The sequence below is a fragment of the Mizuhopecten yessoensis genome, unplaced genomic scaffold (genome assembly GCF_002113885.1).
Source record: "Mizuhopecten yessoensis strain PY_sf001 unplaced genomic scaffold, ASM211388v2 scaffold11059, whole genome shotgun sequence".
Classification (NCBI taxonomy): Eukaryota; Metazoa; Mollusca; class Bivalvia; order Pectinida; family Pectinidae; genus Mizuhopecten; species Mizuhopecten yessoensis.
Genome location: NW_018408858.1, coordinates 688,617 through 707,110, shown reverse-complemented (window position 1 = coordinate 707,110; position 18,494 = coordinate 688,617). Strand labels below are relative to the sequence as shown.

The window sequence follows — 18,494 nt, the reverse complement described above, 5'->3', positions numbered from 1 at the left end:
CTGGACCGCACTTTCCGAGTAAACTCAATACCTACCTGACCGATATGACTTCATTGTGTTGACCGACCATTAAATTATATAATTTTGTTGTCAAGTGTGTTTTTCTTTCCGTTAGAGTTAAAGTGTTTTGAGCTAGGCTAATCCTAGCTAGGGCTAGATTATGAATATACTTTTACAGTCACTTACAATAACTTTACCTTTGTCCAAATAATCGGTCACGTTAAAATAACACCTGATCGTTATTTACAGTAAACCACATAGAGTAAGCAGGTACCTCGTACATCAATTCAGTAAGCGTAACTTCATTATACATTTTTTTTAAATCCAGTATTAACTTAAAAATTCTTTGATCCGTGTGTCCTTATGGTGATATATCCGTGCGGTTTTTAAACTAGCGGCAGGTTATAGAGACTAATGACATATATGCACGTGACTGTGGTGTATATATAAACGGTATGCCACTACCCTGACCAGTTAGTCTTTGTACGGTGCAGGACGCCGTAACGTCTCTTGATCGTATTGTATATGCGCGTGTTGCAATGGCGCACGTGCAAATGTGCACATTCTATATATTGCTACTGGTGCTGACCACGGCTCAGGGGTGTAGTATATCAGGAAACACATTGACGGTCAGTGCGGGAACGTCATGTACTCTGACGTCCAACGTTACCGTAAATATTGTCCAGGTGGACGGAACTATGACCATCTCTGGAGCGGTAACCATCACAGCGGCCGAGATTTACGTCGGATACGACGGCTGGATTAAAGCGGACGGACAAGGGAGCGCCGCTCAGCAAGGCACGGGAGCCGGGACGTCTCAGGGATCCGGAGGTAACTAAATAGTTATTTTGTAAAATCTTTGTAAAATATGTGTTGTGGATTTTTAAATCATTTTAAAAACCACCCTCTTTGGATAAAAATGGTCAAAAATATATTTAAGAAACTCTAACGCAAAGTTTTACTGCATTTTGTTGGAAATTTTCCATTAAAAAGGAAAATCGTTAAAGAATTGTACGAATGATTTCATAAGCGGTTTGACAAAATACGGGGTTATACGTTTATCGGTATTTAATACGAAGCTGTAATTGAGTGTTACACACCAGGTACATATTAATTAACAAAACAATTCCGGTGAAAACTTCTTAAAAAACATTTTCATAACCTAGCGGTATGAAGACGTCGGCGGAAAACGTTTAATATTAAATACATCCTAATATTCATATATATGACAAACATGTTAAATTAGAAAGAAAATCAATAAATATGTCAGTATGATTCCACACCAACAAATTGGATAATTTACTGTAAATATTTTGTTTATAGATTTTTTGTTTTTAATTTAATATAACAGAAAGTGCTGCTTCAACTAATTACGTGCTACGGTTTTGATTGAAACAAATATGTATAAGTTAAGGTTGGTCTTAAGTGAATGACGTCATCCTGCTTCCGAATCAGAAATTCGCCGTTCCTGTTTCCGACTCAGAAATGATGTTAACCTCTGTTTACGTATGCACGCGAGTGATTCTACGGTCAATCTATAATTACATTAAAGGCAGGTCACATACTTTGATTGCTTAACGAAATGCAAATGAACTTGCGGGGAAAACGATTTCAGCTGAAATTAAATGGAATTTAAAGCAGAGCGTATGTATTCACTCTGAGTTTTTGTTACCCCGTTCCATTGATTATCATACATATTTTTAAAATGTATTGCATGACTTCTTATTCAATAGATAAGCGTTAAAAACCTACCTAAATTTCAAAATTTGATAAAGTTTAAACTGATCAAAATATTGTTTATAACCTTCGATTTCTGGTCGCTCTCGTAATCACTACTGACATCCGTGGATATAATTAAGTTCTAGAACTATTCCATTTTACTGTGAGCATCCTTCAAAAAGCACCGGGATTGTTCCGCTTAATTCACTATTTTGCAAAGTAAGGCACACTTTTTATGTATTTCGATATTCGACAGCCTATTGCGTAAATAACTCGGCCTAAATGACCCTAATTATCTACGGTAAAATACACCTATAGATACAGTAAAAAAGAGGTGCATTTCGAAATTAAAGAATGTTAAACCATTACGCGGTATTCGCTACTATGATCAAATGATAAGGTTATATGCTGTTGACCATAGTGCCCTTTAAATCTGATCTTTAGCTTATAGGAGAGTTTGTATAACCGGGGTCATGAGGTGATGCGGCCGTGCACAATTTCAATGAATATGAATTGCTGTCAACATTTCCAGTCAAAACTATACTGGATCTTGGAAACAAGTGAAATAGGTTAACTTATATGGCCTTCGGGTTGCTTTTGGAGAAATCCTGCACCTCTCCCTGTCATTTGCCATGCGCACCAACGTTACCTTTCGCTTTCGCTTTCGCTGTAATCTACATCGTTGTAAGCTTTTTACTTATGTCCGTACTGTGTTTAAATTTCAAATTCGTATTTTTAAAGTTCGTTAGAGTTTTTCTGGTATCAACCAATTTACTTGGTTGTTTCTTTATTTTACAATAGTGAACTGCAATGAGTAATCCGATTCGATTCCTGATTTTAAACCCCCAGCAGTAACGGCGGCTTCTATCTGGAGCGTACGTATATATAATTTACAGGACAACAAAACGGCCACTGGGCATTAATCTGTTTTATACCCGTTCAGACTGTCACACCGTCAACACTAAGTCACTTGGTTTTTTTTAATTTATTTATTGAGTTTTTGCTTTTTAAAAAGATAAAATTATAAATCTTTGTATTAAAGAGCCCAAAAATTGAAACTGCAATGGAAGAATGGCATCATTGAATATAAAACCTGAAATGGAAGAATGGCATCATTTAATATAAAACCTGAAATGGAAGAATGGCATCATTAACCACAAAACCTGAAATGGAAGAATGGCATTGTTAAATATAAAAACTGAAGCATTTCACCACTTACTCGCCGTAACAGTATTTAAATCGGTAAACAGACCATAGTCTTTATAAATCTTAACGTTATACTTTTTTCCTTCATCATGGTACATGAACTTATTTATTTAACAATAATCTTGGTTTAGGATTCCCGATATAGCACATCGTGATAAAAATAAGCTTAACCGTCGGATAATCACGCTTAAGAATTGTGTGCGTTTTGTAATGCAGAACTAGTGACCTACATACATATGAAGGAAAGATTTACTCCAGAAATATTGTTTTTATTAAATTGAAACGGAAATCACTACTTTTGCGATGTATGCATTTTTAAACCTGTCAGACAATTATTTTTGAAATCGTGTAGCGTAAGTGGTCAATATAGTCGAGCCCTTTATTTTTTGTTTAGATTGTTTTTGACTGCATTCTTCAATTATACATTATCTCCCTTAGTTTGGTCAGACAGCGAAGTGACCAAAATTATTGGAGCTTTGTGTTTTGATAATTCAATATTCTAGATATAGGGCCAGTCTTTGGTAGTTGCATGGTTGGACAGTAAGTCAATTTACTAGAGGCGTGTAGCGTTCTGTATAGAAAACTAAAGGGGTTTACTATTTATAGTCCCGTATCAACGACCTAGGAGAAAACAATTTAAAAAAATACGATTTTTGTAAATTAATAAACGCATGAATGGATGTATTTACAACGTTATGTTATCACTACAGTCTGGGACTTAGATTTAGATAATTAACTGAACGAATAAGTATAGCTGTGTTAACCTACTTCATTAACTCCATTCAACAAATCTATTCTGGTGTTGTGTTTAAAGTTGTCTTAACATGTGTGTAGATGACAAGAGATATATATGTAATCCCCACAGTGTCTTCACTTTATAGACAAGGCTAAATACTTATCTGATTAAAAAGATCACAAACTTGTTAATCGTAAGATAAAGTGTGACTTTCACTCGTCAAAATGACAGTCTTACGATAGCAGAGAGACTGGGTAATATTTAAAAAGAAACGATTGTGTGCTTTTTCCAGCGCATCTCCTCACATCTAGCAATCACTATTATTCATGATGATTTATTTCTATATTGGCTTGTTATATCATGTATGTATCTTTCAATATTACCCACGCGTGTAAACGTTCGTGCGTACATCTAAACGTACATAGTATGTGTTATCAAGTGGCAGAGCACTCCGCGGGTACAAGTTAAGATCACTCCGCGGGTACAAGTTAGATCACTCTGCGGGTACAAGTTAAGATCACTCCGCGGGTACAAGTTAGATCACTCTGCGGGTACAAGTTAGATCACTCTGCGGGTACAAGTTAAGATCACTCCGCGGGTACAAGTTAGATCACTCTGCGGGTACAAGTTAAGATCACTCTGCGGGTACAAGTTAGATCACTCCGCGGGTACAAGTTAAGATCACTCCGCGGGTACAAGTTAGATCACTCTGCGGGTACAAGTTAAGATCACTCCGCGGGTACAAGTTAGATCACTCTGCGGGTACAAGTTAGATCACTCTGCGGGTACAAGTTAAGATCACTCCGCGGGTACAAGTTAGATCACTCTGCGGGTACAAGTTAAGATCACTCTGCGGGTACAAGTTAGATCACTCTGCGGGTACAAGTTAGATCACTCTGCGGGTACAAGTTAGATGACTCTGCGGTTACAAGTTAGATCACTCTGCGGGTACAAGTTAAGATCACTCTGCGGTTACAAGTTAGATCACTCTGCGGGTACAAGTTAGAGCACTCCGCGGGTACATATTAGAGCACTCCGCGGGTATAAGTTAGATCACTCTGCGGGTACAAGTTAGATCACTCTGCGGGTACATATTAGATCACTCCGCGGGTATAAGTTAGAGCACTCTGCGGGTACAAGTTAAGATCACTCTGCGGTTACAAGTTAGATCACTCTGCGGGTACAAGTTAAATCACTCCGAGGTACTAATGAGATCACTCCGTGGGAACTAGTGAGATCACTCTGCGGGTACCAGTTAAATCACTCCGAGGTACTAATGAGATCACTCCTAGTGTACTAGTGAGATCACTCTGTAGGTACTAATGAGATCACTCTGTAGGTACTAATGAGATCACTCTGTAGGTACTAATGAGATCACTCCGAGGTACTAATGAGATCACTCCTAGTGTACTAGCGAGATCACTCCTAGTGTACTAGTGAGATCACTCCTAGTGTACTAGTGAGATCACTCCTAGTGTACCAATGAGATCACTTCGTGGGTACCAGTGAGATCACTCCTAGTGTACTAGAGAGATCACTTCGTGGGTTCCAGTGAGATCACTCCTAGTGTTCCAGTGAGATCACTCCTAGGGTACCAGTGAGATCACTTCGTGGGTACCAGTGAGATCACTCCTAGTGTACTAGTGAGATCACTCCTAGTGTACCAGTGAGATCACTCCGTGGGTACCAGTGAGATCACTCCTTGTGTACCAGTGATATCACTCCTAGTGTACTAGTGAGATCACTTCGTGGGTACCAGTGAGATCACTCCTAGTGTACCAGTGAGATCACTTCGTGGGTACCAGTGAGATTACTCCTAGTGTACTAGTGAGATCACTCAACGGGTAACAGTGAAATCACTCCGAGGTACTTATGAGATCACTACACAGGTAACAGAGAGATCACTCCGCCGTGATGTCAAGTTCAAGTTCAAGTTCTTTATTAACTTTAAGTCTTGCGACTTATCAGTGTAAACATATAATAAACAGGATATTTACATATGTACAAAAAGTCATATTGGTCACAGGAGAATGAACAATACACACATACAAACTGTCATATACATGTATCTGATCGGCGCCTATTTGCCGCTATCAGATAATTTCCAAAATTACACAATTCTTTAATATTCTGTGTATTAAGTAATTGAACAAGCTTATATACAGTAGGGTTATTTCTATAGTAACATTTTAAATACTTCCGTCTTAAATCTGTATATCTTGTGCAAACTAAAACAAAATGAAACTCGTCTACTATGTCATTAAGATTACACTTTGTACATAATCTATTAGTTCTAACAGTGCCAACATAACGTCCAGATTCAATGTTAAATTTGTGAGCTGACAGCCTAAGTCGAGCAATTTCTTTCATATAACCGATATTAACTGATTTTGTTAGATACGATTGTAGTAAAATTGTACTGTTTAATTCTCTGTAAAGCATACCTTTAGACATACCTGTAATTAAACTATATCCCTTTTGATTAAAAATGTCAAATAATCTTGCCTTAATAATTAAAAAAGGGAAATTGTTTCCATTCTGTGGATTGCGTCCCAGATAATATCCTAAGCCTAAACAATACAATTCATCTTTTATTTCACAGACCCACGGATCCTTGATTAGCAGCATATTTTCATAACAGGATTTCAAAATACAGTTTTCGGTATTGAGCAATTTAAACCAATATTTAAATATTTTTAGTTTCCTTGTCCGTTTCAGCCCCTTATCATCCTCCATATCCACGGGTTGACGCACATTACGTCTGTGTACAAGGAGGTGACTGTAAAAGTATTTCAAATGCTTTATTTCTATTTTGTCAGATAGTGTTACATTAATGTACGTTACTAACGACAGAATATCATAGTTTTTTCGCGTGAAAATTCGATATGAGTCTATTTCCAGAAGAAGATAATAAAGTGTTTAAAAAAACACACAATTACGTAGAATGTTCAATATGACGAAGAAAAGAAGATCTTTGCTATAACTATTTTCATTTCTTGTCGATCTGTCTTTCACTTATGATTCGTGTATAAGTCAACAAAATAGGAACGGTTATTCTTCTTAAAATAGTTTTTGTCCTAAATTCTTCATTCGGTTTGTATCAGAGTAACGTGTACATTTTGTAATTCCGGTGGTTATATTCATGACAAAGGATAAATATACGACGTTTTGTTTATCTACGCATGCGCCGTAAGAATCGGTCAAAATACGCTTCTCCCAATTTTAAAATCCGCGATCAACCTTGTCCATGTAAATCATTTAGTTGATGGTTGACTTGATTTGACTGACATTTAACAACTCCATATTCCCCTACACCGTTATGTACAATATGAAATTACTCGCTTTGCTTTTGAAGAAAAAACGTGCCGATAAAGTTCTATATTAAACAAATTTGAAAATAACCTCAATTTTAAAGTCACATCAAATATTTGGAGTTAAATCAATATTGATATTTGAATGGTAAGTATTTGAGAAACTTATATATGTACCCTGAAATCAAACGGTTAAATCACCGGACACATTGACCTTGTGTCCAGAGGTCAGCCGGACACTAGTCCCGTTGTGTAAGAGAGAATAAAGTACTGTTATGGCTGTCTATGTTGATGTGTATTTCTTGGTAAATGGCAGTTCTAGTTAAATTATTTTGTACCATTGAATCTACACACGACACATGTATACGTATGTATTAGTGTACTGAGGTGTACCATTGAGTCTACACACGGCAAATATACACATATGAGTAAGTGCACTTAGGTGTACCAGTGAGTCCATACAGTACACGACAGATGTTTGTACTTAGATGTAACATTGAGTCCATACAGTACACGACAGATGTATGTACTTAGGTGAACCATTGAGTCAACACATGAAGCTTACACGTTTAAATGCACTAGAATGCACTGTACCATTGGATCTTAACACGATGGTACATGTATTAATTAAATGCATAATGACTTTTTTATGCATTTTGAATATACATGTATGTTTTGTGGCTTTCCTATGTACGTAAATAAGTGTGTGTCTGGACCACCTCTGAGGTGACTGTAAAGTTATCACAGATTATAATTATGAAAACGGGGATGGTAACGAGTAGTGTCGTACTGGTGTATTTAAGTGGATAATACCGGTGTATCAGGTTGACTTAATCGACGTATCTATTGAGTTGTTTACGTGGTTTTACATCCGCTTCAATACCGAGTAGCTCCCTTATCCAGCAGCATAGTGACTTGCATTTCCACGCTCACAAAAATCAATTCAATTCAATTCAATTTAATATTTGTATTGCCCATTTATAGTTACACAGCAACTTGAAGGCAAAAAACAAAACAAATAACGTGGGGTAATATTGAACTTCTAGTACGTGACAGCAGGATCGTACTGATGGGTAAACACGGCTAATGAGATGCAAAAATCCAAGTGTGCTATGCCACACCTGTGGGTAGGATTAGGATCACGTGGACCCGGAACATCTTATAGCTCAAATTATTATTTCTAAAAGGCTTTCTTTTTAAGCATGACGACAAGGACTTCCATTTTGCCGATTAACTGTAAAAGTTATCGTCGCTGAAAAGAACGTGTCACTATTACTATTTTTAATGCAATGAAGACAACATGCTACGAACAGGGTGCCGTTTCACGACGCGTGCGTAAATGTACGGATACCCGTAAATATTTACGTAGAGGGTGTTTCACGAAACCGTTCGCAACTTTTCACATTTACTTTCAAAGGGATATTGACGTAACGTTGAAGACTAACATGTACGGCACGTCATTGTATACATCTTTCATACATTTCTACATATTTGTCTTTAAATCATGTTAAAGTCAATCGGAAATTTTATAAAAACAAAACTTGATATACTGTGAGATAGAATTTCCCACATTTTTATTTTATATTACTTTTATACTTTTTTTTTTAAATGAATAGCAAATGCAGAAATTCATTTTTTTCCTAACATATATAATCAGGATAAAATTAAACATAAAAAACAACCTACATCGATATTAAGCGAAATGTTTTATCATATCTTCAAAATCAGCTATAGAAATAAGATTGCAGTATTTTGAAATAAAAATGATCGTATATGAATAAAAAAAAATAGTTCAATATCATCACAAAATTCTTCATTAAAAATCATGAAATATATCTAGAAATGCATGGAAAATATAGCGATAAAAAGGCCGTCGCTGTTACCATCCAGGAAAAATATTGGGAAAATACTGTACTTTTGGCCCCTACTTGTGTTTTGTTGGTTTAGACACACTCGTCCTCTACGTAATGCCAACGGGGTTTATTTATTTTAAATAAACACAATGCAGCAGTTATTATATAATGACTGAACGTATACTTTTTTACGTGTGATTTACGGCAGGTATTTGTTGGCGTAAGTTACGTGCGGTTTTAGCCGTAATTTACGGGTACCCGTAACTTATTTACGTGCGCTCGTAACTTACGTGTGCGTCGTGAAACGGACCAAAAAACTTACATACGGTTTACGGGTACCCCATCCTCGATATCCAGGGGTTACGCTCACTTTCGCTCTCTGCACCCCTGGTTTATGTCATAGCAAAATCGAAGGCTCGGTGTGCAGCACTTTGAAGATGAGACTAGAAGACTAATTTGATCCTTTGATGTATATCAAAAGAAGCTCGGGGTCGCGTAACGGTAAAAAAATGACAGGCTTTGAAGTCGGGCGTCTCTCCTTCAAAGGACAGGTACCAGCCTGGCGATTGGTAAGTTTTTTTTACCTGAGACCAATCAAACAGCTATCTTCGTGCCTTCAATTTTGCTATGACATACTCCAGGGTGCAGAGAGAGAAAGTGAGGGTACCCGTAAATTTACGTAACGGGCACCCAGGACTAAAACCATAATGTTTTGGCTATAAGCACTATAAATTATAAAACAGAAACTCTCACAGTGACACGGTATTCATTCTGTCACCAAGCCCCACTGCCCGACAAGGACAAACTAGCGACGATCCGATAGCCATAAATCCAACCTACCACACAGGGTCTGTGATTTACTTTTATGAAGAAAAAGTAGTCACTAAATTGAAATGACGCCCCTAGTAGGAGAAGATAGCTATAGGTGTGTTTTATATCCGATAGGATAGTCAATTTCGACTGTGAGTATACAGCCACAACACAATAGACCTGTTTTATAGCACAAGAGCGTTGTCATTAACCGAGTTCAACACTATTTTCTGGCTAGCGTAGTTTCTCTAAAACGTATGAACCTGTTACTGGACAAATAGCTCTACTTCTGTTCCCTGGTCCCTTCTACTAGATATGGAGAACATGACATTACATGATTCGAATCAATTTCGTCCCTGTACATGAGACATATTATAGTATTCTGCAATTAATTGGGAATCGTAAATAACTTTTATCAGAAATGGGGGTTTAAATAATGAATAATGCACTTTCTCCTTCCATTCGCAACAATGTGCATAGTGTTATTTTTAAATAGACGTCATAAAGCAATTAATTGGATTACGCGCATTTCATAGATAAAACGTGCGTTAATTCGAATCCGTCTTTGTGTCTTTCAGAGTTATCTTCTCTTGTGAGCAGATAACTCGACAATACGAAAAGACGGAATAAGCGGCGTAGTATCATGACATTTTGGCTGATGACACCGATACTTATAGCAGCTAGCTTCCGATTGACTTTTGTTGCTAAATTTTCTTACAATCATAAAATGCATACGTTACCTTGATTGGAAATCCATGCACAAGCACATTGTCCAAATCATCATTTTTTTTTACATTTCAATCAAATATTTTAAAATTGAAAACATAACCGAAATTTTAATTCTAAGTAGACTTTAGACTTTTGACTGAATATATATGAAAAATTGTCGCGTCTTTTTTTCATTCTTCCAACATTCATGGATGTTTTCTGTGGTCACTATTACGGTAATAAACAGTACGTCGCGGTAACCGATCACATCTGGCCAACAAGATACATGATACAAGATTTTTTTATTTATCGTCGCAAATTTAAAACAATAAACATTAGCTCTGTAGTGCTATTCTTGCCACAAACAATTGAAAAAATAAACGGTTTTCGTCGTTAACTGAGGGTAAGGCAGTATCAGATCGTAATAATATGATAATAATGACATTCCATTCTAATACTACGGGATATTAGACTGCATTTTAAATCACACAAAGAATGTTTCGCACTGACATTACCTGTATTTATATGTTGGCTGACGTTTATTTTTTACCTGTACATAACAATAAGGATAGAATTTAAACCTGACCGTTGCCGTTACAAACATTCGGGTGGGTTTTTTTTGCGACTTGAGACAAATTATACGTGTGTTAGAACGATAATTGTTTTTTTTTTAATACGCCCTTGTCACGAGTTTTGTGACTATCTGACGTTTTATTCTCAAATGTAATATTATTTTGTTTAATTATTATTACCTTACCTACTCCTTAACGGTCATTGCACTGACCACATGGGTCTGTGTCCCTACCTATTTCTGTTCAGATCACTAGGGCATATGTCCTTACCTACAATAAAACAGTGCTGGGATCACAAGGGCCTGTGTTTTTGCCTGCTGTAGAGTTGATTTTCACATTTTTTCTTTCATATCATCACACTAGACGAATTATCCCAAAAAGGACATTTCTATTCACAGTTTCTATATAAGACTTGTGAAAATAGCCATACGACGTCAACAGTGATAACATACCAGAAATAACATTTTGATTTTCCGTACCAGCCTCATGTCTGTGATCGTTTAGTTATAATATACCCGGTCTCATCTGCCCCGACGCAATATATAAAATAATCTCTCAGAAAGCTACGTTATCGCAGTTAGTAGGCCTAACAACCGTTTCTTTGTTACTAGTGACTGTAAAAAAAAAAAAAAAAAAAATCAAACGTGTAATAATCAGTCAGACATTTTATCCACAATCTCATAAATCAAGAAATTACAACCAGTTAGTTTGACCGTCCTTAGAGGTATTTTAGAGTTAGTACCCGACCTTGTCCTTTATGTCGGTACTACGGGAAGTATTGTAGAGTTATTTAAGGAGGTTAATCCGGATCAAACTCAATAGAACATAGCCATTGCCTTGTTAAAGGACATATTAAGGTCGATTTAAATCTCGAATGTTTCTAAATGATTAAAAACGTTAAAAGTATGAGGATAAGGCTTAATAGAACGTGTTCTGTGATGTTCCTTAATGGAATTTGTGCCATTATTTAATGGGTTCTGTGATGTTCCTTAATGGAATTTGTGCCATTATTTAACGGGTTCTGTGATGTTCCTTAATGGAATTTGTGCCATTATTTAACGGGTTCTGTGATGTTATTTAAGTACACTGGGGTTACCTCTGCGTAACTATTCACATTTAAAAAGCAGTTGTAAAAGATGTGAAAAAGATGACCCTGTGTAGCCCAAATGTATTTCTTTTAAATTGACATCACCCACAAACAATTTATGACCCCCCCCCCCCCCACAAAAAAATATATGCGAAAACCCTTGTCATATCAGAACGAGGATGAAAATAGATTTTGAGCGCTGCTATAATGCTACTTGAGATAACTCGCGGTCCCATTATCACTGGTGGTGCGAGGAAGAAGGAAATATCACGGATAAACATCTGACGTTGAGATAAAAATTAAAATGACTATTCAAAGAGCCTTGCACACACCCGAGATAATGCGGGTATACTTCAAGTTTTATCAGGATATCTTTTGATGCCCGGAAAATATCACTTGAGAAGGAAATACTTAATATTCCCTTCGTTCGAAGGGAAACATTAAAAAAGAGCAAAGATACTGAAATGTTAGACCTTGTGATTTTTTTTGGAATATTCTCAAAATTCTTGACCATGTGATAAAAACAGTTTTATTTTAGCTCGCCGTATAAAAAGGAAAAATCTTAGACTCCTTTCAAAAGCGTCATATAGAAAAGAAACTCCTGTTTTGCAAATGGTTATTACTTATGCTTATTCAATAAAGATGGACGAAGATTATTTATACAACATTCTTTACAAAACTATAATAAAATAGGACACTTCGTGCTACACGTACCTTTATAGATTTTGATAAATTAGAGATATATTTATGATTTGGTTAATTGAGGACTAAAATGAAGCGAGTAGTGGTATGATAGCTCCCTTGTAACCTGGTACTGTTTCAAGTAACACTCCCTGTCACAACGACACTACTGCGACAAATCATCGCTGGCCTTCGCTATATCACAGAAGAGGTCACACTAGAACAGGTCATGTTAAGATACATGTTGTATATCAGTTTATTGAATACAAATTATGTAATATACCATTATATTGATAAGTCTTGTCTGGGTGAATGAGGGTGAAAAAGGTTCTGATGATGATGAAGGTGTTGAGGATGATGTGTGCGAGTTAGTGTGAGTGTTCTTGATGATTAGGATGATGTGTGCGATCAGTGTGAGTGTGTCCTTGTGAGTGTCTTTGTCGTATCTGTAATTGCCATAAGTTGTAAAACTTCAGCAAATATTAAACACCAGTTCTTATACTGACAATAGTGATAAAATTGCATTAATTACATGGTGTGTGATTCATCGAAGATATGATGTACTGATTTTTAATGAAAGTATTGCACAATTATATCTCAATAATTTTGCACAAGCACACGTGGATGTCCTTTACGCAGTAATGGTACACACAGCCTAAGGTCACGATCCTCACCCACACCAGTGGGTCGTTCAGTCCGACAAAAACTGATATAACGTCGATAAGTAATTTTGTTATTGATATAAAATCCGATATCTTTAATTTTTCCTTACACTTACCATATATATACCGTATACTTGATTACATTATTTTAGTATTCAAGACTTTAAATGCTCAGGGAGTCAATTACTTGTTTCGGATTGTTTTTTGGAATTTCAAAAGTTTTTTAATGACATGCACAACTAAACTTTTTAGTTGATTTTGTCATAATTACGATATTTCTACCTTTATTCTTATATTAAGATTTCACAGATATTGTAAATGAAATATCACATCTTAGAATAAAACATTTTAAATTGCCACGAATGACTTCTCTAATACTATCTCAATCATCAAACTAATATGCTAGTTTCTCATTCCATTTTTTAATCTGATTATCCATTTTTTTCTTAATATGTCATTTAAAATTTTATAGTGAACATGACCGATTTAAATGAGAGATAGGATAAGTCAAACAGAGCAAATATTGAACTAGTTTTAAATCTTACCCAACTAGTAAAGTCCTGACCCAGGTTTCATCAACGAATCTAGTCAAATTTTGTACGTTGTTTAATTTTTCATTTCCAAATAAAGTTAGTTCAGATACCTGTTCATGTTCATACTCCAAATATTGACCTTTTTTAAAACCAAATATCAAGATTGGTCTCTAAGGGATATTTTATTGATATTTGATATATGAACTTAGGATTCCTGGTGTCTGCATCTATTTTTTTTAAGTTCATTTAAAAAAACTTATTTAATTTCCGCTCAGTATTTGGCGATACGTATTGACTTAAAAATGTCAAGTGTCCTTAGAAAATATCTTTATGAAGTCAACTATTTTTGTTATAAAACTAGGTTTAAAATGTTTAAGTTATAAAACGTTTTACGAAAGTGTTGAAAACACATGAGTTACATATGTGGTGTTACATATATTAATCCTATTGGTCAGTTTTGACACCAGCTACTTAGTTTTTGACCTTATATCATGGTCCTTACTTGTCGACTAAGGCGATTCGACGTGGATTAAACAGCTTTTAATAGACACCATATAACCAGCTATAGAGAACAGTGGCGTGGTTTTTGTTTTGTAATTTCTTTTATAATTACTTGACCGGTTAAGGTCAAAGGCTGCCTTTCACAGCATACCAGTGATAGGAACTAAAATTATCTCCCTTCAACAGCAAACCAAAGACTAAAATTACCTCCCTTTAGCAGAATACAAGTGATATGTGTTAGCGGTATCTCTCTTCAAGAATATATCAATGATTCCCTTACACATTATATCAGTGCCTTGTGGGTTACCCCCCTTACAAGGTTTTCAAATTTAACATTATCTAACATCGTATAAGACATTGGAATTGTGAAAATAGTTCACAAAATCAAAACTTGAAAAACCAAATAAGTGGAATAAATGTAGGCCGATTGTAAAGTATCTTTCTTAAACTTAGTTACAGTTAAACTTCGAAGAAGGGCTGTGGTTGAGCTGTAAAAAACGTTAAGATTATAGGTCAATGTTGTTGACAAACATAGGTCAATATTGATATTTAGCTGTTCTCCGAACTATAATGGGGTCATCTGTGTAGTCGTAAGCGAGGTGTTGGAAATCGCCCTCCGTGTAATACTTTAAAGTAGGTACTAAGCTGGTTATTATTATACACTAAGTCCCTCGGAACTATACAATAACCCAGGCGGTTGGTTTAAATACCATGACCACACCAGGTCGAGTTATTTGGTCTCGGGTCGAGATGAGGGTGCAATTTCTAATAGATTAGTAGTATTGATCTCCAAATTACCTTAATCTATTGAGCAGAGGTCGGGTTTCCTCAGCTCTGATTTCACAACGATTTAGCAATTCTGCTTGTCATTTTATTAGATAATATTTAAATGTTCTTGTTAACCACTGCTGTGGACAGAACTTGAGAAGTTAGAAGTTAAATACGATTATGACTGACGTCATCATGTTTCAATTGCAGATTACCAGAAAGTAAGAGATTTTGCTTAAATTTGATTGGCCCAATTATTTCTTTCTGTGCTGATACTATATTATATCTTATGTGACACGTGACTTTATTCCTTTAATACGATTTATAACCGTCGTTTAGCAGTCGATACGAAAGTGACACAAAGGAAATTTGTCTTTCCTCAGCAACACTATTGCTACCATAATAAAGTTGTGTTTCTTTGATATTGAATAATACACTTCTTACAAATTTCAACAAACATATCCACTTATGGTGTTAAATTTTCTATAAAAGTACAATAATAATGGTAGCGTGGGATGTAGATTTTAAAACAAAAGTACCATTCTAGTGTTAACATATCATATAAAAAATGTTGCGTTTTCGCTGGTTTTTCTCTTTCTTTTACTCTCTTTTTTCTCTTCTTTCATTCTGCTCGTCCCTCTTATTCCCTCATTCCCCTTTTCGCTTTCTTCGTCTTTCTAATTAGCTCGTTTAAACTGATCACATGTAGGCACGTGTGACATTGTGTATATTTTTTCATGATATAGAAGTGTTAAGGAATTGTTGTATTGATGGATATTATTACTGCTATCCGAAATATCACCCCAGTCCCTCCCCTTAAATTATAGTTAAGTACGTAATCCGGTCCTGGTTGTGAGCTTGCCGGTTTTAATTGTTACATGAACTTAATGACACAGGGACGTGTGAACCAGAGTTTTCTGGATGTATGTTTGGACCTATACTGGTGTCTATCAATACTCCCTAAACATCAGCGTCGGTCCAAATCTGCATCCTGTATTTGCTTCTCGTGCCCCTGAGGTAAATGCCGTCCTTTGCTGTCGTCCTTGATGTGAAAAGTGAAACTCACTTAATGTGAAGTGTCATAATCCAATCATGTCGCCTTTCAATTTTGCTATTGAAACTTAAGGGTGAAAAAACGTCGCGTGCATCAGAAAGTGATTCAATTTAAAAGTAATGTGTCACTGTTTCTAATGTATTTTGTTGTCGGTGACAAACGACCTCAATAATGTGCTATGATTAAAAAAATGTGAGCAGAGACGTGAAGCATGTGTAATGTCGTTAATTGTTGAGCAGAAACGTGCAGCACGTGTAATGTCGTAAACTGTTGAGCAGAGACGTGCAGCACGTGTAATGTCGTTAATTGTTGAGCAGAGACGTGCAGCACGTGTAATGTCGTAAACTGTTGAGCAGAGACATGTAGCACGTGTAATGTCGTTAATTAGTGAGCAGAGACTTGTAGCAATCGATAGTCGTTATTTCGATATCGTGTTTGTTTTAACATACGACACATCTGGGCTGGATTTTCAGCAGTGTTTCTGTTGTTGCAATAATTTAATTTCAAATCAAATTAAAATATGCGTTTGACTTGAAAATAATCAACTAATTAAGCTTGTACACATTTTTGTGGCCCGGCCGCCTTGGTGAACGGCTTGGGCGATACTCACTGTTCCACCTCGACTGTTTTCTCTACACCTCCCCCCAAATCATTTTATCCTAATACGAAAAGTATTGTGAAAAGCCACTTCTTTTTTAATTGTCCCGCTCCTTAGACGCTTTAGGAAGGGGAAGAACTGAAAGAATTTAGATGGATGTTTTACGCTTAATTTATTAAGTAATATTTGTATTGTCCAGAAAATCAAGACCTTTCTAAACGTATTTAACATCACTTAAACATTAATAACATTCGTCATGTCTATTTTGAAAATGTTTAAGATTTTTTTTAAGAATAATTGAATTTACAACAAAAATACAAGGTACGATTGTCTTGGATAATTTTGTAGGGCCCATATGGTCTAGATACAAGAATTGTAATACAGGTAGTCCAGTGTTTATTGACTTTATTTGCTTCTTTAATAGACACTGTTCAATGATTTAAAGAATAAAAATGGATGTTTCACACATAAGTGATCGAGTAAATGTTTAAGTATGTATAAAATGTACATGAAATTAACAAACATATGCTTTATTTCCTCTTTATAAAAAACGGGCAAACTGTTTAGAAAGGATAAAAGCTTCATGTAATAGAATTCAATCATGTTTCACAATATTTCAGGTTCCATAATGTGACACACTATGGATTATATTACGAAAGAAATCTAAATATCACAGCTATAAAATTGCTGTGTGCACTTATCTATATATTTATCTTGATGAACATCGAGACAGGTTGATTCTTAGCTAATTCACGATTCTGCAGGCTGAATGAAGAATACAAAAAGTGAACATGGATCTTATAAATTCAAGTTTATAGCCAAATTTTCAAGTCAGGTTTTATCATTGTAAAATTCCTATCCTAGTTCTATCTTTATGTAAATTAGGATTTAAATCAAATAAAGCGTCTCGGCAATATAGCACTGAACGGCGTCACTATTAACATAAGTAGTTATTGAAATATTTTTATCATTTTAAGATTATTTGCACATAATTGGAAGTAACATAGGCACGGCTAATGCATTATGATTTATGGCCTATCATTAGTCTTTTTTTTGACAGGCACCTGACATGTTTTAGTTCTTGCGTTACAATTTCACCCCTGGGGACAAAAGACATGTTGCTCCACCGTAGACGAATAATGTATTATAGCATGGACTTAGATAACATAATTCCGTGATTATAGTCCACAAACGATAAACAAATATTGTCCATCCCATATATCTACATAGCGGATACGGATAAAAAAAACCCTGTCAATCCCATATATCTACATAGCGGATACGGATAAAAAAAACCACTTAGTTAATTTCAAAGCTGATATTATGACTTTGCTTTCAAACTGAAATTAAAATTTAAATCGAATGAAATTAAAATAATTAAATATATGAAAATAAAAACATAAAATCAATAAAAATAGAAAACATGCTGAAGTTAACGGAACCGGGATTGAGGTGATAAGTACTACTTACTTCTTGCTTTAAAAGTAATACATATCAAAATAAAAGACAAAAAGATAACAATTACATTACTAGAAATATTTCAGTGTGTTTATTTGACATTTATTATGTCGGTAGGTTAAAGGTCACAGGAAACGATATTTAAAAAATGTGTGGTCTTCTCTCACCATATAAACTTTATTTCATTTTTTTTTAAATTTACGGTATGATGTAAAACAATACACAATTGCTGAAATT

At 35.5% G+C, this 18,494-nt stretch overlaps 1 protein-coding gene across 1 annotated transcript in view; it reads left to right on the top strand.

Annotated features, from left to right (window-relative positions):
• The first annotated feature begins 496 nt into the window (after nucleotides 1-496).
• The window catches only part of LOC110465164, a 161,151-nt gene continuing 143,153 nt past the window's right edge, over nucleotides 497-18,494 (top strand). Inside the window, exon 1 of the mRNA XM_021520809.1 lies at nucleotides 497-831. Within this exon, the coding sequence (XP_021376484.1) occupies nucleotides 540-831 (292 nt within the window). The 5' untranslated portion in view covers nucleotides 497-539. The remainder of the gene's footprint in view (nucleotides 832-18,494) is intronic.